Source organism: Halichoeres trimaculatus, unplaced genomic scaffold, assembly GCF_033239565.1.
Source record: "Halichoeres trimaculatus isolate MK-OKI-2021-1 unplaced genomic scaffold, fHalTri1.1 fHalTri1_scaffold_11, whole genome shotgun sequence".
Classification (NCBI taxonomy): Eukaryota; Metazoa; Chordata; class Actinopteri; order Labriformes; family Labridae; genus Halichoeres; species Halichoeres trimaculatus.
In genome coordinates this window covers 13,401,268-13,421,712 of record NW_027437189.1, presented here as the reverse complement: position 1 = coordinate 13,421,712, position 20,445 = coordinate 13,401,268, and the positions used below count along the sequence as shown (strand labels likewise).

The 20,445-nt window shown below is 40.2% G+C and overlaps 1 protein-coding gene across 3 annotated transcripts in view; it reads right to left on the bottom strand.

The window, feature by feature from the left end:
• Positions 1 to 502: 502 nt before the first annotated feature.
• LOC141799057 (metabotropic glutamate receptor 4-like) overlaps positions 503 to 20,445 on the bottom strand; it is a 220,922-nt gene continuing 200,979 nt past the window's right edge. For 2 of the 3 annotated variants that reach the window (XM_074681113.1, XM_074681112.1), the window contains 4 exons: positions 18,437 to 18,573; positions 15,526 to 16,461; positions 8,854 to 9,100; positions 504 to 4,516 (listed from right to left, as the gene is read on the bottom strand). In XM_074681113.1, coding sequence (XP_074537214.1) covers positions 4,467 to 4,516; positions 8,854 to 9,100; positions 15,526 to 16,461; positions 18,437 to 18,573 — 1,370 coding nt within the window. In that variant the 3' untranslated portion in view covers positions 504 to 4,466. Of the gene's footprint in view, positions 4,517 to 7,843; positions 7,890 to 8,853; positions 9,101 to 15,525; positions 16,462 to 18,436; positions 18,574 to 20,445 lie in introns of all 3 variants that reach the window. The other variant, XM_074681114.1, reaches the window with a different exon arrangement.

Below are 20,445 nucleotides of genomic sequence, written 5' to 3'. Positions count from 1 at the left end.
TCATCTGTGGCTGTGACATTTTCTATATGTTACTTTAAATTTATTATCTTTGACTGATGGTGGAATCCGTTATTTTCAACCCCTCGAGACTTTCTCCTCTGGCAGATCACAAGTTTACGATTCTGCAGTGAAGATGGAGAAGCCTGATTCTTTCATAGGGTGCACAAGCCTTTGCTCGGGGCCATCCGAATATGAGAAGTTGTATGTGACCTGAATATGACTCTACTTTATTCAAACATGATCCATGCACCTGTTTGTAGACCTGCAAAGTAATACATGTCCAAAAAATATAACATAACAAGGTGAAGAGTGGTGAGGATTAGAAATGCCAGCTCTAAAAACAAAACCTATGAACCTGTTGATGTAGAACAATGTGTTGGTAGCTCCTCCAAATAGACAAACACTACAAGAAAGGGGTGTCACACTTTTATCTTTTTTTTTGCAAAACAGTCTTTTATTAGAAATATCTTGTATAAAAATGAACATGCTCTACACATTTTACTTTTTTCTTTATATAATTCATAAATATCCAGGCACTGTAATTCTTTTTGTATTTCTTTTTTAAATAATTCAGTACATAAAGCAGACATGATCAATCCATTTTATAACGTACAATAACTTGCCATTTAGTTTCAGTCATCACTTACATATTCTATTTTGTAACACAGACAAAGTGTTTTAGAAAAATAAAATGGGGGGAGGGTGTGTCAAAAAAGGGAAATGATCATATTCACAAACACAAACAATCCCACAAACAATACTTTATCAAATGATGAGAAAACAAGGTTTTCTGCAACACCTTAGACTTCTGTAGAAGCTGAGAGTCTCTGTGTAAACCAAAATATTTGCTATATATAATTCTCTGCAGTAGTTTTCCTTCTGGACTCAGATAGTTCACATGATGTATGAGTTTTGACATGCAACATACATATTTTTGCATTTCTGAGGATAACATTAAATGAGACAAATGCCAGAGCTCAACTGTTGATGGAAAAATACTTGAGCGGAACTCGAGACAGGAATGGAGTTCAAATATCTCATATAAATCGTATGCGAGTCCACACTTTGAACAGGGCGAGTGCAACACAAACAACACCAAAGATTCATGGGAAAAATGGCAGATGTAGTTTGATGGATGAGGCACAGAATGAAGGCACTGGCCCTTATTTATCAAGTAACTTCAGTTTACTTCCTCTATTTTGATCCAGAAATGTGAGCTTGGAAAAAATGCTGTGAAATTAATATATAAATATGAGAGAGGAGACGCAACTTTTCAAAATACTTAGACTAAGAGGTACAAATAAATACACGTTAACACACCTGAGGTACCAGGGCTAACATAATGACTACTACCTGACCACTTTCACACCCTTCACACACAGTAACATTGATGTCCAAGATTCCCACGATTTGAAAAACACAAACGACGTTATTGAATAATTGAGTTTGTCATTAAAAAATTGAATTCACTGTAAAATGTTGAATACCACGGAATTCCTGATGCAAGTGTAATTTATGGATAATTCTGAGATTTCTTTAACACTCAAGCAAGGATCAAGTGTCCTTCACACAGCCTAGACAAACAAACAGCTTCAGGAGAGCAATCTTCCAGCAAGTTTTGTCAGCATACAGTTGACTACCACCTACAATAAACAAATGGACAGAAGGTTTATCGCTAAAGTAGATTTACCATGCAAATATTTCGTCAGAAGTAAGACGTACAATTTTCAAAGATGGCTGTGGCTAAATGAGCAGGATCAGATTTTCTGTCAGAGTAAAAGAAGAAGCAACATCTGTTTCAGTTCTGCATTTTGAGAATAGTCTGAGTGAGAGCAGCACATGAAGAAGGGTGTGAAACAATGTCAGAAATATAGAAATATTCAAATGGATTCCATGTATATCTGGAATATTACTGCTCTTATAGTAACTGTTAGAACTGGCTCTTTTCTTGGGTCAATTGATTCCAAATTTTCATTTCAAGCCACTCCCTTTTCTAAGTCCTTCTATTTAATGTCATTTTTTATTCTGAAACCAGTGCTTTTTAAGGATTAATTGCTCTTGCTTCATCTATTATTGTTAGTTAAGTCATTCAGGCCTTCTGTGCACCTTTCGCAGTGAAGAGAAATCAAATTTATAAAGCAGCTTTTGGTTTAACCTTCTTTTGCAGAAAAGACTGTTTTTAAAAAGCAAAACAAAACTGCTTCAAAAGCTTTTCAGCCTGCTTTACAATCACAAACCCAGCATGAAGCTACTTTCAGTACTCACAACGCCCAAAAAACACTTCTTTCTCCAAAACATGAATACTGTTGTTAGAATTAAATGGGAAACACAAATCATGGAAAAAGCAGTAAAATAAAAAAAGAAAGAATTTCTAATCAAAATAATGAATAGTTACTCCCATAAATAGGGCTTTTATTCAGCCTTTTGTGCTTTTTTGTTCTCAGAGGCAAAAATGTACTCACTGAAATGAGTGAACTGGTTTGTCACTGTTCAACTAGATAAGCATTGGCTACTGCAGTCAGTGAATGCTGTTTCATTTACTAAGAGGCTGATGTTTGTCATCATGGTGAGTGTTGCATGTTTGTGCTTGGCTATGTAGAAATTACATTTCAAGTGTTTTTTGTCAGCAGTTAGATAAAGACTTATCCTACCAGTTTGTTTTGAAGGGGAAAAAATCCAACCTCCCAACAAATCTTGAATCCCCCAATGAGACTTGAAGCTGCTACCAATGTCATCTCTGTCCTCAGTGGGAGCCACCGAGGGTGACCTGAGTGACTGTTCTTTGACACCAACTAAAATCCTTTTATCCCATCATAACAGGCTGCTGCATCCATCTAAAAATACTCATGTGAAGCGTTTTGAAGGAATTCTTTGCATGTGATCTTCCTAATTATCTTTAAAAGTTCAAGCCGTCAGATGAAAAGGATCTGGCACCTTTTCCAAATGGGTCCTCATGCTGAGTAGCTGTGTGAGCCTAATTTCCCTCCAAAAATACCATTAAAACTCTCATTAGTCATTTCCACTGTAGCTCCTAACTCCATGACCTGAAGAAGTGAGAGAAGGAAAAGGAAAATGCCTTTGGAAAACACAGTTTTTGAGAGAATCACAGGATACCTGTACATCCTCAACAAATCGCACGAGATCCCAGTGGAATACTGTCCGTCTGATCCGTCACACTTTAGCATCATGGTTTAAAAATAGCACATCTGACAACTGAATGATGTGTTCTACTCCTGCAAGAAACAAGACTTCACTGACAGACTATGCTGTTATTGTAGCTTCAATATAGACATATAGATCATAGTTTTAGCTTCTCTACAGAAGCACACATATATGAAAAACACAAAGTAGGCGGAAGTGTGTGTAATATCCAGGGTGAACTCCAACTGCCATTGTGCTTTAGTTGTGTCAAAATGTATGATTTTGATGTGGCTGATCTGGATGTTTAACCAACATGGAAACTTGAATATTCCACTTGCTTCAATTCAAGAAGCTCATGATAAATAAGGGCCAATAAATCAGGGATGTTTGAAGTATGCACCGATGAGCCTCCATGTCCTGGCTGACATTTATGGAGTGTGGTGTAAACTATTAAATGTATTCCATCGCAATTCCTCTTCAGTTTTGCACCTTCAGTGTTTGAAATTATGGTTTGTTCAGCAGAGGGTAACCCAGTGGGTAATGGTCCAAAATGACATCTCCACTGTGAATGACAACCATGACAAATGTTGCATTCCATAGACGTCGACGACACAGCACAGTACACGTGATGCTCCCACAAGCATGCTCTGGGACTGTACACTAGGTTTGTTAGATGATGGCATCGTCATCATCACCATTATGAAACACTGATTAAAAAACCTGGGATCACCCACTGCTTTATTTTTGCCACGTTTCAGATATGGTTAGCATCTGTAGAAATCCTCCATGTACTATAATAAGGCATGAACAGTTGCAGCTTCCAAACCCAAAATACCAGTAACAAAAAATAATGAATTATTTGTATACTGTTATAACCTCTCAACTGCATTTGACTTGAGCAAAAACACAACATGTTGTGCCTTGTTTTTGTTGAAACGAGACAACAAAGTGCCTCATAGAGAAGAACTGAAATTGTGTGCTATACACCTCAGAAGGAAAACATACTGTAGTCTCCAGCTGTGTCACTCAGCCTGAACCTTAACACGTCACAACTCAATGCTCTCATGTGTTTAAGAAAGGGTGGGAAGAGGAAATTTAACCGTCCGTTCTCCCATCTTCTAATTTTCTTACAAATTCAGCACTCAAGCCATAGCCTGATTCTCTAGAAAAATATGACATCCTTCCATTCATAGAGTGATTCCCATCTTTCCACCCCAGCCCTCTCAGCTGCTTCAAAGTCCTCCAGTATTTCCCCGAATCCCCCTGGAACCAGGCGAGTTCTCCTCAGGCTGGCTGTTGCTTCCCTCCTACAGTTCGTCTCTGTCTCAGATGGCGTGGTTACTGTAGCTTATGTATGTCTGCTTGGAGGCCAGCGCTGTAAACGAAGGTGTTGGAGAGAGAAGGAAAGGGTTAAGAAGCATCTCGGGTGAGATTCAAACAGGCGTGAGGCGGTAATCATCCTGAGCACATGTTGAAGGCCAGATTGATGGGGGGGGATCCATTTATGGCTGACTTCCTGAAACGAGCACAGGAGGAACCAACCATAAAGCATGATGATGTAATCTAAAAACTGCATTTATGCGGGTGATATCTCTATTATTGGGTTCCATTTAAATTGAAATGTGCGAAACTAGGAGATGGTTAACGGTGACTGAGATTCAAAATGTGAATAAACCCCAGTGATTCACAGAGAGGTGTTCAAATCATTTATAGATTATTTTTACTTTCTTAGCATACAATTAACTATTTAGCTGCTAAAATTTTGTCCAGTTTAATGAAAGGGTTTTGGTTCATAATTTTTCATATTCTTGATCAAAATTGTAGGACTGATTATTAAAGCTACTACCGTAATTTCAAGACTATAAGCTGCTACTTTTTTTTCACGCTTTCAACCCTGCGGCTTATACGACGGTGCGGCTAGTTTATAGATTTTTGACGGCCACCGGGGGTGTTTTTTAGGTTGTATTTACTTAGCAACAGTGATATCCCATGATCTCCGAAGAAGAGAGACGAACAGAGCATAACCTTCAGAATGCATATAGGCTGAATAGAAATAATAAAATTGTTGTAGACCTGGTATCACCCTTTAGCTTATTTTTGCTTTACAGTGAAATAAATGAACAAAAACAAAGATATGCACGACATCAGCCTGTAATGTTACAAATAATGTAATTTTACATAATAAAAACAAAATAAACAAGCTCTGACAGCTGTAATCCAGAGCCCAGGCTAGAAAAGTTACAGCAGATTTTTTTTTTTTTGATAATTTACTCTACACTTATGGACTTTGTCAGGGAGAGCAAACAGATAGAAATGGATGCTGATCCAGGGTAAGACCACGCTGTGACTGCAAAAGAGATGTGTCCTCCCAAATGGCATCTGGTGTCTGCAAAGGCATGCGTTAATACTGTTATATACAGTGATAGAAAAAAAAAGGAGCCGGATGTTAGCCTAGGTCTATTATCCTTATATTTTGGGGGACAAAATGCAATGGCGCAAACATTGGGCTGACCCCTTTCTGTGTAATTATCTCATGTTACAATCATAGACTGTACAAAACATGGATGTAGTCTCGCCGATGTCACCCCTCTGTTTCTGAAACAGAAAATGAAGCACATCGGCTATAGCAGCCGTATTGGTAGTGGCAAGGGCTTAGCTTACAGCCATAGGGCGCCTGTCGGTCACGTGACCCTCAGCTGTGCCTCTTATTGGGGGAGTTCGCAATCTTAATATCCCCTGAACAGTCGAGTCAGAAAAAAATTCACCCCCAGTACAGTAGGTGCCGGAAGTAAAATTAGCGACTCAGACAGGAGAACCAGGCTGTAAATACGTTAATTTCTGCTTTGAAAATGGCTTTTTTGGCTTGGTGTGTTTGTGAATCGGGTACTTCCGGAGCCAGCCTCAAGCGGACACTCGAGAAACAGCAGATTTTAGCACTTCGGCATTGTCTCATATTCTTAGACCAGATGTTGCCGCTTGGTTACAATGTGCAGCTTATAGTTAAGTGCAGTTTTTTTTTTCTTTCCAAACTTATTTGATACGGTTTATATTCAGGTGCCCTAATCTGGAAATTACAGTGGATCAAATCTGACTCATTGTGTCATGATATTATAAATTTAAGTGAAAATGAAAACCTATATTACTAACGTTTCAAACAAAACCCAGAAATCTAAAGATGATGGATGTAGCTGTGAGTGGAACTCGAGAAAATGTCCATAATGTAGCTCATAGAAGGCTGAAAGAGGTTGTTAGGTATGGATAATTGTACATGATAACAGTGCAGATACAATAAAAACATATCACCATGAAATATTTTTCCATACAGTGATGCAGATGCAGTCAGACTCTGTGGGGCTCACAGTCATATCAATAGCTGCACTTCGGGGTACTGTTACTGAATCCAAGAGGGGCCCACTCAGGATGTTTTCCTCACAGCTGATCATATCGTTAAACTGAGTCTTAAAGCACATTTTAAGGAGCCCTAATCAGATCACACCTGTGGTCTAAAATGCAATAATAGTCATTCAAATGCAAACCTTCGACCACATGCAGCAACCTGAGATTCCTCTGTGCACCAAGCAGAGCATGCAGCAGGGTTTTTTTTGGTGTATGAAATGTTCAATGATATTAAAACAATATGTGATCTGACTTGGCAACACAAGTGTTTGCATCAGTGTTTCATAAAAGTTCTCATTACTCTTTGAAATTATTTTCATGTTTCAGAAAATTCAATATCAGCTGTGAGTAAAACAGTTTAGACAGACAACCTGAGGGCAGAGCACAGGGAGTGAAACCAATCCCGACGGCTGGTCATCACCACTATCATATCATACAGTACCCGTGTATGTGTGCAGTCATGCTCCTATGCACACATATGTCCCTGTGCAAGTGTCATAGCACATGTCTGTGTCAATTTTTTTCTGTCGGGTAAACTGTCCTCGGCGAGCATGCTCGGTGGTGGTAATCAAACTACCAATCTGCCAATGTGCCTACAGCAGCCTTGGCTGATTGAATATGTCAGAGGGGATGAATCCAATCAGAAAGCAGCTGAAAGCCTGGGTCCGGGCAAAAAGCTGCAGAGGGGAGCTGTGTAATGGTAAACGTTTCTGTATATTTGTCAGTGCCATGTGGGGTGTGTGAATGGAGGCGGTATTCTCGCCATTTCATCCAAAGCATCTCATCCAAGAGAAGCACTGATAAATGAACCTTATTTGAATATTTATGTGCTGCAAGGCCAAGATAAAGAATAGATGGTCCAGAAAGAATCGGTGCTGGCAGACCCATCTGTCTTTTCCTGTTCACTCTTATTGTTGTTGTTGTCCCATTACTGCAAATTCCTTCTTTTGTCAACAGGGAAACAAATTATAGGGGACACATGGCTATCGCCTGTCTCCTGCACTCAGGCAGAGTGGTGTCATCTTCACACATTAACAGGCTTTGCCGTGCTGATGGGCTATTTTACAGCACCACACACCAATATCGTCCATCCAAGTTCATGTCTCGTGGTTAAAGTGGGATTTGTGGGGACGTGATTAACGCCTGGAGTTATCGAGGGAGCTGTACTTAAGCCAGGGGCAGCCAGGATGCTTTTGTGCATGTTTTCTGCAGGCATGGATGTTGTGGTGAGCATTAGCAGAGATGAACAGAATAAAGTGGTCACAGGTTATAAAGTTAAAGCAAAGTCATCGTCTCATCAGGTTACCTGAGAGTCTAAAGTCCCTCACAAGGGTCCCCTCCCTCACCACAGTCTGACACACAAGCACAAAGAGCAATAGTTAGATTCACAGGTCAAAGCACGGGGTGAGAATCAGCACCTGTAAGTGGGCTCTGTGATAGGATAGAATAAAACCACTTCATGGTCAAAAAAGACAAGAAAATGTGGGCACAGCTTTGTCAGTACTAATATACATCATCCCGTACTGTGCAGCCTGTCAGGGAACAAAATCAGGACTTTGAGTAATCAGAACATGTTGAGCTGCTTGTTTGGATTTAAGACTGCCCACACAGAGAGGACTGCCTACTCATACACTTCCTAATCGTGTTTGAAATGTACTCTTTTCTAATGCTGAGCTACCCGTGTCTGTCGTATTTTTTAAAATCAGAATAGTGTGGGCTCTCTGTCACACCTCCTGATTCACAAATCCAGTGAGGTGAGAATCAGTTAAAGAAAGTGTTTTTTTTTTCATGTGTTCTCAGTTGCAGGTTTAGAGCAGATTTAGTTCCTCTCTCAAAGACTTTCTGCAGTCAATTATTTCTGAAGAGGAAACATTATGTATCATTATATTAATCATATCACTGTATTTTGAATTAAAAAAAAAAAAAAAAAAAAGAACCAATCCTGTGCGAGAATCCTGCGACTCAGAAAGCTACACTCAATTTGGTTGTAGTTATTTTAATGTTTCAGTTCTGGCACAGTGCCTTAGGATCAAAAAGAACAACATCACTTAGTGGGCACACTCATTTCTTGTATGCTCACATAGAGCTCACTAATTTCCCAAACTGTTGAAGTGCAAAATACACCGCAATCAATTATGTTCTAATGAAAAAGAGGTCATTATTTTAGAGTAGACATGTGTTTTCTATTACTGGGATTACTTTACACTCAAGCAGCTCAATAGATCAGCATAAAAGCAGCTACAGCTGGAGCTCCACTGAATCATTTCTCATTTTGTTCTGTCTCTTTATTACTGCTCCATCAGGCTCCATACCAACCTTGTGTTTCCAGACTTTCACAGAGTTCAGACTTGGCCTCTCCGTTTGGCCTCAGGCCTCCTTTGGGGTTGAACTTGTTGGACATGGTGGCTGCGGTGACCACAGCCTTCAGGCTGCGCTTGCGCTTCGGTACGTTCTGCTCTGGATGGAAGAGAACCACATAGACCTTGGGCATGTAGAGCATTCCCAGAGAGACTGATGCACTGAGGCTTACAGAAATGGTCAGGGTTGTGGTCTGGATGTACATCTGTATTATAAAAGAGAAAGAGAAAGACAAAAAGCCATCATTTGTTGGAGCTGCACCGGCCCGAGGACAGCAATGTTCTCACTTTAGAATCTCAGGTGAACCCGAGCTGTTCCACCTTGAGCCATCATATTTTACGTTTGGTCCATCAAAGAAAATCTAATACACATATTTTAGTCTGAGAGCCAATTTTCTAATAAAGCTACAGGAAGAAGAACGCTCCCTGGAGCATGTGATTGCAGGGCATTTATTTCTTTGAGAGTTCTGCGTGTTAGACATTCCACCAGCTCTGTAATCTCATGTAAATCAGCATTTTATGAAGGAGGATCTACCTTTGCATCACTTCATGATAGAATAATAAGACATAGTTCTGGTATACTTCCTCCATTATTCATTTTCTTTTACTCCATGTGTGGAGTTCATCACCTCTAAGCTCTGCTGTCTTTGCCCTGTTTGTTTATTTATGATGTACAACTAATAGTAACGCCCCTGATGGGTGTCTATGCTGTGTGTGTGTGTGTGTGTGTGTGTGTGTGTGTGTGTGTGTGTGTGTGTGTGTGTGTGTGTGTGTGTGTGTGTGTGTGTGTGTGTGTGTGTGTGTGTGTGTGTGTGTGTGTGTGTGTGGATGTTTTTCACCCAGAGGTTTAAGACAACAGCATACAGATTGTGTGCTTTCTGAAGCCAGTGACAGCTGCTTCTCACAGCTGGGTTGCAGATATATCGCTAAAGGCAACAACTGTGGTGCAGAGAGAAATATCCTACAGCATATTAAAAGGGCCTGCCAGTGATTTTTCATTCATGATAATCGTCCCAGAGCTCAGACACAGACCATGTCTGATTTGTTGATGTGGGGAGTGAGTCAGCAGAGGGGCAGAGAAAAACAAAACAGGTACATTGAATCTGACAGTGACACATGCGGAGCTGAAGTTGAATTGATAAAATACAGAAGAAAATTAAGAATCATAAAAGATCTGTCAGCCCCATCTTTCCACAACAGTCTGTAGTTAAAAGTTTGCTCTAAGAGGGGAATTTGTGCAGTAAATGAAATGTTCTGGAGCCCTGAAAGCCGACGAACACAGGAAAGAGCGTACATTAAAACCACAGCTGGCCACCATCATTTATCAAGATCAGCCGGAGGTTATATCTGACATTACATTTGCAGACATCCCAAATGACTGAGTTGTTTGTCAGGGCTAATCGCCTACGGCGTTGTGAGCCGGGGTGTCACGAGTTATGAATTATGCTGCCCAAGATACGATTGTGACATATGTTGTTTGTATGTGAGCTTGTATACCATTAATCTCCTCTTTTCAAGACAAACGCTTATGTTATATTATATATTCACATCTTTATCGCTGTATAATTATTAAGATTGCTTTGTCTGGAATGTGTGAACTTAAATCAGTTTTGTTACGATTAAACAAAAATATTTGGCATACTGACAGTTGGGAATAACCTTTGCCTTGTGCTACAGACACTGAGATATATGTTGATGTATTTGCCAACAAAAACTGCCGAGACTTTTAAAAATTAAGCCTCCTAAAGCCATGTCAGATGAGGAAAAGAGATGTCAGTGCAAAATGAAAGTGAGGGGGCATTGTATTTCATCACAGCGCAAGCAGAACATGAGCATTCCTCGGTGATGAAGGGGGGGTGTTGTAATCTCCTGAGAAGATTACACGTGGCCCCGGGTGAGTTCGGAACAATATTGCTCCCCCTCCGGAGTACAGAGAGGAGTCACTCTGTGAGGAGAGCCGAGACCCTTGCCCACTTCCATTGGCCCCTGTGACATAAATTCTCCCCGACACGCTGATATGATTGCCAATCTGCTCCATCGGCACAGTGAGGGAACATGGCTGGGGACCGAGAACCACAGCAGGCTGAGCCATTATGAGCTTTCTTGGATGGAGCATGGCTCCTTTTTGTCATTAAGCATCAAATCCCTCGTCCAGACAGCAGCTGCCAGAGCTTTCCCCACCGACTCGCAAAGCACGTTAACGCGCTGCCACGGCACCTCCAAATCCTCGCACCAAAATATTATGGATCAGCTTTTTCTGAATGTAAATGAAAGGACATGAAATCATTGTGTCACGGATGGAAAAGCTGAGATGTAAATTTGAAAAGAAGAACGTTAGTACCTGCTTTGGTTTCACAGTGCTAGCACTTATGTTGACTGATTGTCACACTGTCGTGGCTTTGAACACTTTTTAAACAAAGTTCTCATAAATGCTGACACCTGTGTCAGGTAAGAATTAAACTTGAGGATACAGCATATAATTTGGTTTCCTTCCAAAACGGGGGGGATTATTGTAGACCATAAAAAACATACTTTTAATTCAATAAACGCTCTGTCCGAAGGATTATTTCATGTCATGAAGGTGACATCTACCAAGAATTGATTATTTTAAACTGCATATTTTAAAGCATTCAATATATTCACAGCAGCATTAAAGGATAAGTTCGGTTTACACAGCTTTTACATTGTTTATAGAATGAAGTAGAACAAAATACTCACCCGGAAGGCTTTCCTGATCCAAGCAGTTCTTGGGGAGATATTTGGATCCAAAATCGTGCAGTGGACGTCCGTATAATGGGATCCATCGGGGCATAGACAGCACCACTCCTAAAACTGCATTAATCGTCCAAAAACTTGTGTTTTTCACCAATATTCCATCATGGACCGCTCCGGGTTAGTCCTCTGCTGCAGTCTGTGTCACTCCAGACAGCGCTGTGTGGCTGTACTGACCTCTGAACTGACGAAGACTTTGTTTACGATTGCCCCTCCGCGCATGCGCAGTGCGACTCATTGTTTCAGGGGAAGGCGGCAGGCTACATGACGAAGCGCGGAGGGGCAATCGTAAACAAAGTCTTCGTCAGTTCAGAGGTCAGTACAGCCACACAGCACTGTCTGGAGTGACACAGACTGCAGCAGAGGACTAACCCGAAGCGGACCATGATGGAATATTGGTGAAAAACATGAGTTTTTGGACGATTAATGCAGTTTTAGGAGCTCGCTGTCTATGCCCTGATGGATCCCATTATACGGACATCCGCTGCACGATTTTGGATCTAAATATCTCCCGAAGCACTGCTTGGATCAGGAAAGCCTTCTGGGTGATTATTTTGTTCTACTTCATTCTATAAACAATGTAAAAGCTGTATAAACCAAACGTATCCTTTAAGTTTATCATCTCCTTGTCCACTTGTGGGGGGCTTTTATTGTGAAGGATTTTCTTTGTAAACTTTATCGTCCACTTGAACTGTTGGTCACGACTCATCCTGTTTGGTTAGAGTTTGTTTTACCAGCTGTCATTGCTGGTCCATTTGATAGATTCACCGTAGTACTCTGTGCAAAAACACTTGCGTTTGATAGGAGGCGAATAACAGCTCAAATTCAGAGGATACAATCTGAAGGAACTCAAGTAAATCACTTCTGTAATTCTTGAAAATAAAAGGGTTTTTAAAGCTTGCTGTTTTTACTTACAGCTCGTCATTCAAATCTGTTGTTAAATTAGATTTAAACCACACTTTTTGTAAAAACACCCAGATAATTTTTTTATTTGTGTGGGCACCCTGTCAAAAAGAGACTCCCCCTCACTTTGTCTTCAAGCTAACGACAGGGAACTTTGTGTTTCCTGCTTATTTTATAACAGGCTGTGTTTACATGCTAGGTGTAACTTATTTATCGGCCACACTCTGGTGAAAGCTGTTTTCCGTCCCTCCTGATAACCCTAAATTGACTCTGCAACAACAAACAGGTTGACAGGATACTCCCCTCGACCCGCACTGTCCTGCCAAAACATCCTACAGTCTATTAGTGACAAAATCCAGAAGAGATCAAGTGAAGCCACTAAATGAATAACCTCAAAGCACCAGGGAAAAGCTGACAGCCTGTTGATGTAGAAAGGCTTCTACAGTTCCTTTAAATGCTGAGTTTCTGAATTTGCTTTAAAAATTGAACAAAGTAGATGAAAGGCAGAAGAAACAGTGACAGGACGAAAGCTTTTCTATTTTCCTCAGACTGTTTTGTGAATCACTGCAGTGAAACATTCCTTCTCCTTTCCCTAACTCAGCAGGTTGATACAGCAGAAAGTACAGATGGCTGCAGACATTTTTACTAATTACAATGTGTGTTGTTTTCATCAAAAGTTGTTAATGAGGTGCCTCTGTAAAATCGGTAATTTAGAAGAATAATTGTTTCCAAATGTTAACTTCGGCAATTGCTCTTAAGCTTCTAGCTTTAGAATACTTTTTTATGTCCCTTTCTGTCAACAGATACTTCACTACACGTTATTATCAGAGGAGTGGCTTCTCATTTAAAGGCGCTTGCTTCTACCACCACTTTGCTTGCTTGTGACAAACGATCGTGCATACTTATCCATTAGCCTTCAAAGCATACCTTAATTCAAGCAGTTTACTGCCTGGAGTCAGATTTCAAGTTCCATTCATTTCAGTGCAAAGCCACAGCTTTTAAACAGTGCTGCGTTTATTATGACCGGTCATGCAGCCGTGTGGTCCAAACAATGGAGCACAACCATAGACTGTATAAAACATGGACAAAGCCACCTGTCACCTGTCTGTTCCTGAAACCGTGAAATGAAGCCAATCTGCGGATGCTGCCACATTCGCTATGATGCCGGCTGTGAGTGTTTTTTCGAGCAGCTACACACCCGCCGGTCACGTGACCTGAGCTGTGCCTCTGATTGGAAAATCAAACAATCCTAATAACTTCTAAACCGCCTGAGTTAGAAAAAAATCCACACACTGTACAATGTGAGCTGATAGTGAAAGCAGCGCTCGGTGCACGGTTCTTAAGCCGCCTGCCACAGTCCCAGTGTGGGAATATTTTGTTTTTTATCAGAATGAACAAAGTGTGAGCTCATGAAAACCAACAAGCTGATATGTTGCATTTTTTTGAAAATAGTGGCGATGAAGAAGAAGAAGAAGGGTCTGCAAAGTACATAGAAATAAAAGCGCCAAATGGTGGGCGCTCAAAGACAGCTACATTGTCAAAGAAATGCAGCCCTTCAATACGGTTGAAAGCCAGAAATGTTAAAAATGTCTGACAGACAGTATGGATTGACTGGGAAAAAGTACATGTTACAAACAATTCAGAAACTGTATAAACTCCCTTTTATTTAGGCTATAGTTTTTTTTATTTTTTTTTGGAATTTCATTTTTTCTTTAGAGACAGGGTCTATGTTTTATTGTTTTTGATTAGTATTAATTATTTTCATTGACATGTTTTTTTTTCTAAAGAGAGTCCATTTCATTTTCATTGCATTTTTTTCTCTTTCTTGTTTGTTAAATTTATTATATTTTTTGTTTAATTTATTTTATTTAAAAGATCCTAACCTTTTAACTACGGTTAAATACTCTTAAGAAATTAAAGATTCTTGCTTTTGATATGGTGTACTCACTTTATTGTCCCATTTATCATAATTACATCAATGAAAAAATGGAAAAAAAAACCCAAAATAATATTGACAATAATAACGTTTATCGGCAATAATATTTTGGAAAATTATCGTCTAGCAAAATTTGTTATCGTGACAGGCCTACTCACTGTACAAAGTGTGCTGATAGTGAAATCAGCATTCTAGACCGTTTTTTGAGCCAGGTTGTAAATATGCTTATTAATGCTGTAAAAGTCCATTTTTATGGCTGGGTGTACACGTGACTTCTTTCTGCGGCCAGCTTCAAGCGGATTCTCAACAAACAGCGACTTTTGGCACTTCCTCAAAGACTTAATTTTTACAAACCGGATGTTGCCCCTTGAGCACGACACATCATCCAACACAACAAAAGACAATGTACGTGACAACAATCACAAAGATTTTAAGATTCCCCAATCTTTGTGAGGTTATTAGAATACTGAACACATTTTTTTTCGAAAAAACGTTTTTTTTATATTTCAGATATTATGTGTATTACTAGGATATCACAATGCTAAAATACAGTAAAAATTATTCAGACAATGTTCAAATGTGTTGTTAAGAGTCCCATATGAAATATGCCACCAAAATTTCAAGCGAAAATTTGCTTATTAAAAAGTTTTATACACTTACTTTTCCTCTTCCCATAAATTGCACTTCCACTGATGGATGCCATTTTCCTTAATGAAAAAGAGAAAGGTACCAAAGCCCCACCCCTTCACATTTGGTATCATTGAAAAGCCCTAAATGTCCTCTGTAGATGGCACAAGGTGTTTATTCAGTAGTGTGAAGTAAGTGGAAGATATTTAGGTTTACAAATGTCCTCCACAGAGAACAAATTTGAACTGCTGGTAGTCAGGAGGATATCTGAGATCTGGATGGGTCGTCCCTAATATGGCCTTTTTGTGAAAGCTGGAGTACGTATTCAGGCCCAGAAATTTGTTAACAATATGTTAATGTTGGCGAGTACCACATTCAGCTTAAAATGCTCACCTTTTCTGCTGATTGTGAAGTCCCAAAGAAGATGGGGATGAAGGCGAGCCACACAATACAGGTTGTGTACATGGTGAAGCCAATGGGCTTGGCCTCATTGAACGTCTCAGGAACCCCTCTAGTCTTGATGGCGTAGACTGTACAGGTGACCATCAGCAGCATGCTGTAACCCAGCAGACAGATGAGGGACAGGTCTGAAATATCACATTTCAAAACCCCACGAGCCATTTTAGGATTGGCTGTACGCTGATCCTCATAGTCGATGATGGCTTGTGAAGGGTCGACACCAAACCAGATGCACACCCCGAGGAGCTGCACTGATATCAGGCTGAATGTGATGACTAACTGTGAGGCTGGGGAGATGAAACGAGGGGCACTGACCGACATCTTGCCCTGCTCAAAAATCCTGTAGATCCGATTTGTCTTGGTGAGGAGAGCTGCGTAGCTTATACTCATTCCCAGGCCCAGGAAAATCCTCCGTAGGGAGCAGATAACCACATCAGGGGCAGAGATCATAAGGAATGTCGTAGCATAGCACAGAAATATCCCTGTCAGCAGCACATAGCTCAGCTCTCGACCTGATGCCTTTACAATAGGTGTGTCGTTGTAGCGCACAAAGGTGACAACCACAAACAGAGTGGCCATGATGCCCAGTACAGCGATCAGGACAGGGATGACTGCCCAGGGAGAGCTCCACTCCAGCTTGACAATGGGGATGGGATCGCAGCCAGTGTGGTTCGCATTAGGTCGTGAATCAAAGCGGCACATCTTACAGTTGAACATGTCCACCTGGTACTGGTAACCATCGCAATTCTCACAGTGCCAGCAACACGGGATTCCTTTTACTATCTTTTTGCGCTGCCCAGGACGACAGGGTTGGCTGCATATGGAGGAAGGGACCTCTTGTGTTCCACCGGGCCACTGCATCTCATTAGTCTGGAGGGACACGTATAAAAGAGAAGAAACATTTGCAGAAGTTCATCCACACTGTACTTTAACGTCTGCCCTCATATACCCTCAACTCTTAAACCAACTTTTTAAATAACGCTACAAGTCAATAAAGCAAAAACATTAACACAATTGACTACTTATTGTTCCTCCTCTAGTTACATATTTAACACTTCACTACATAATGCATGACGAAACAATTCAATTAACACTTGGTGGATTAGATTACACACACAAGTGTATAATTGTGTGAACAAACTGTAATGGGATATCCCCCACATGAAAGCTACAGTCTTTTTATCAAGACATCAGTGTGTGAACTTGTTGCAGTATAACTGAATAGGAAACAACTGCTGCTTAATTACTTCCAGGGAATGTTTGTCTGCTACTGGAGGACAGATAAGTACATGGAGTCTGGCTGCAAGGCACTGCAGTCTCAACACAGTGCAGTGCAGCACCATGTGCCTGCTGCACTGAGGTTGTTTGTATTTATTACAAAGCAGTTTTTTTTTTTTTTGAGAGAGAGAGGTGTTATTGAATAAAATAAGGTGCACAAGGGGGATAGAGAATATTCAGTTATATCCATTATTCAAATCAACATCTGGGTGCTTTAGGTGATTGGTTTTGTGTCAGAAATAATCTGCATGTGACATTTTCATTTTCCTTGGAGGTTCCTGCTATGCAGGCAACACTGAGAACTCAATGTGTGTGCTGCAGTAAGTCAGGGCCTGGATGTCTACAGTAACCAGTAATCATACCGACAGTATGTGCATCAAAATGAGAGCACCTGGAGGCTGCTGTATGAAAGATGCATTACCACAAAGTACATTGTCATTTATCATATAAAAACAAAGCCTTTTGATTCCCGCACATGCAACGTTACAGATTTAATAGTCTAAGCATAAGTATTTGTGACGGAGGATTCATGATTATGTTATGTAACAACATAAAGATGGAAAACAAGGTTACTGCATTGAAGAGCTGCTAATATGATCAGAGTTAAGTAGAAAAGGAAGTACTGTGCACCATACTCTGTATTGATCTGTATTGTGTGTCAGCCTCATTGTTTGTAAATCTGGAGCCAACCAGGAAGAAAATCATTTATAATTTATATCACACTGTTGTCTTGTAAAAACAGGCATAATCGAGGTTCTGCAGCAAGATCTTTGATGACAGTCGTTAATAAATGAAACTGTTATTCCAGGTGAGGAGCTCTGTAAATGTCAGATGTAATGGTCATAAGTTTCAAGGCTGTTTCGAAACTTTTACAGGGAAATAAACACAAACGTAGACTTCCCTCCTGTGATGCAATATGACTAGGGATGCACAATATTGGATTTTTGCTGGTATCCGATATGCCGATATATCGAAACCCCTTTTGGCAGATACCAATACCGATACCGATAATCACAAGTTTGTTCCTTTTTTTTCACTGTAAAGAAAGCTAAGTCTATCCTGTACTGGAATTTACATGTTGCTCTAATTGTGACGGTCTTATTTGTTTAAGAAACACACATCAAACAAGACAAAAAACATTTGATTTTACCATAAATAAGAAATGTCTTATTTTTTTCAAACTCAAGACATTCAGTATTGAAATACAGAAATATTATTTCTTTAGATCACATGAACTTTAAATGTACAATGCATTTTTAAACATAACCAAGTTGCATTTGATAATTTTAGAGCTACTGTAACAACCTGGTGACAGACACAGAGCTCTGCAGTGCAAATAAATGAAGTGCTACATTTTATTTAAGGAGCTTATTTTTCAGATGGAAATTAATAATAATCCTAACTGAATAGCACCTTATTGACTGTGCCTATCAGCAGAAATTTTCACGTGTGCCGATACTGATAAACGTGTTTTTAAGCTTTTATCAGCCGATACCGATATTGTGCTGATAATATCGTGCATCCCTAAATATGACATAATCAAAGGTAAGATTTGAAGCATCCTTACATCCAGGTAGAGCTGATCCGTCCAGTGACCAATGATCTTGTAATCAGAGGAGTTACTCGTGATCTGGTATTGATAGATTTCATAGCGCCCAGGTGCATCTCCATTCATGTTGAAGATCACTGGAGTTCCAGCAATTCCTGAAACAACAAAGAGGAAAGAATGTCACTTAAAATGAATTTTTCAACCTTACAGTTTGACTGGAAGTTGGATAAACAATGCAGACCAAAGCTCTTTTTCTGGTGATGCTCAGAGATGAAATGAGGCTACAGGAAGGCATCAAGCCGCCGTTGTTTTGGTGTTAATGATGGGAGCAAAACCGATGTTGACAGCCATGTTGTCCTGGTCTTTTGAGGAGGGCCAAGGCTGCTGTCTGTTCATGTTCCCATATCATTTCCAGTTCTCTATTCTGCTCATTGCCCCTCTGCTTGTTATCTACGAGGTCGCCACTCACAGTGCTAACGAATGACAGCACTGATTTCGATTACCACTTTGAGGTCTCTCCCTCGCCCTGCTGCCTCTTGTTTCTACTCATTTCTGAGAAAGCCTACAGACCTTTACTCCAGCTTCATGACGTGTTATGAAATTGTGTTGTGAGGGATTGAGGATTCACAGATTCCATGATTACAGCCTCACCACAGAGCGTCTCAGAGGAAAGACCATTAATAGCGTCCCCATCATTGTCTATTTGTTCCCAAGAAATGTACTCCCTCTGCTTTGCTACAATCCCTCAATACTTACCAATTCTGTAACATGTTGAAATTGGGGTTCAAAAGTGCAAAAAAAGGACCTCAGTCATCTTGCAGCTAGAACGTTTTTTTAGCTTGCCTTCGGGCAGTGTTTGGATGTTGTTTGCAGCTGCATTCTACGGATCTACATCAAAGGGATAAAACTGTGTTTTCTGCAGCAGAGAAAGGATATGCATTGAGTGTGGACACCTGAGTCAGTGCAATCCAACAGTTTAAAAGAAGTTTTCATGTTTGACAAGTATTGACCACACTTTCCCTGTCAGAACAACGAGGTGTAATTTATTTGAGTGTGTTCCTTTTTATAGTTTACTTTATTGATTGTTGCTCACAGTTCTTTGAAACCTGTGACTCAGGTTTTTACACTTTGCCTTTTGTAACTGTTTGTCTTAAATGTGTGATCACAACTAAAAATGATCTAATCACATTAGTTTTGTCCTGCTGAATTATCTCAGGGGCATGTCTAAATTAATTCTCAGCAGTTGTGCAGTTATGCAATTATGAAAATGTTCCCTGCAACTCAGCAATTCGGGGAATTACGTGGGGATGTCTTTCTTAACTAATTTGATTACTGTAGTCAATTATTTTAACCTCCTTACTTGCCTGAAAACTTGCAAGATTCATGCAAGGCAAGCAAAACTTAACACATTGCCCGAGCAATAATCAGGCCAGAGTTTCATGTCTGCACATGATAACTCCTAAGACAGGAAATAATTGAAGAACTCAAGCTGCTGCAGCTCGAGAAGATAAACTGGTCAGAGAGCAATTTATTGTGTATTTAACATTAGTTGTATAAGCAGATTCATAACTCCTTTTCTGTGGACATGACAGAATACTGTACATGCAGCATTTCCTTTTTTTTTTTAGAAGGATAAATTGTATACTGGTGCTCTGTGGTAGACTGGTATACTGTCCGTAATATTTTGTATGATTCTAAATTTTTACATACCGATATACCTGTTTTGCTGACGTACTTCAGCAATGAGGGCCCAGACTGACTGTGGTGTCAGCCTCTCACTGGCTTCCAGTGGCAGCTCGAATCAAATTCAAAGCTCTTCTTCTATTCTGGCTTACAAAACACTGACAAAAATTGCTCCTGCCTACCTGGGGTCCCTCATCCAGGTCTACATTCCTCCCCGCTGCTAGGCTCTGCTTGTGAAAGACACCTGGTGCTCCCAGCCCAGTGCGGCTCTAAATCTCTAGCCAGACTCTCCTCCTCTATTGTGCCCAAATGGTGGAATGAATTACCCAACTCTATACAATCTG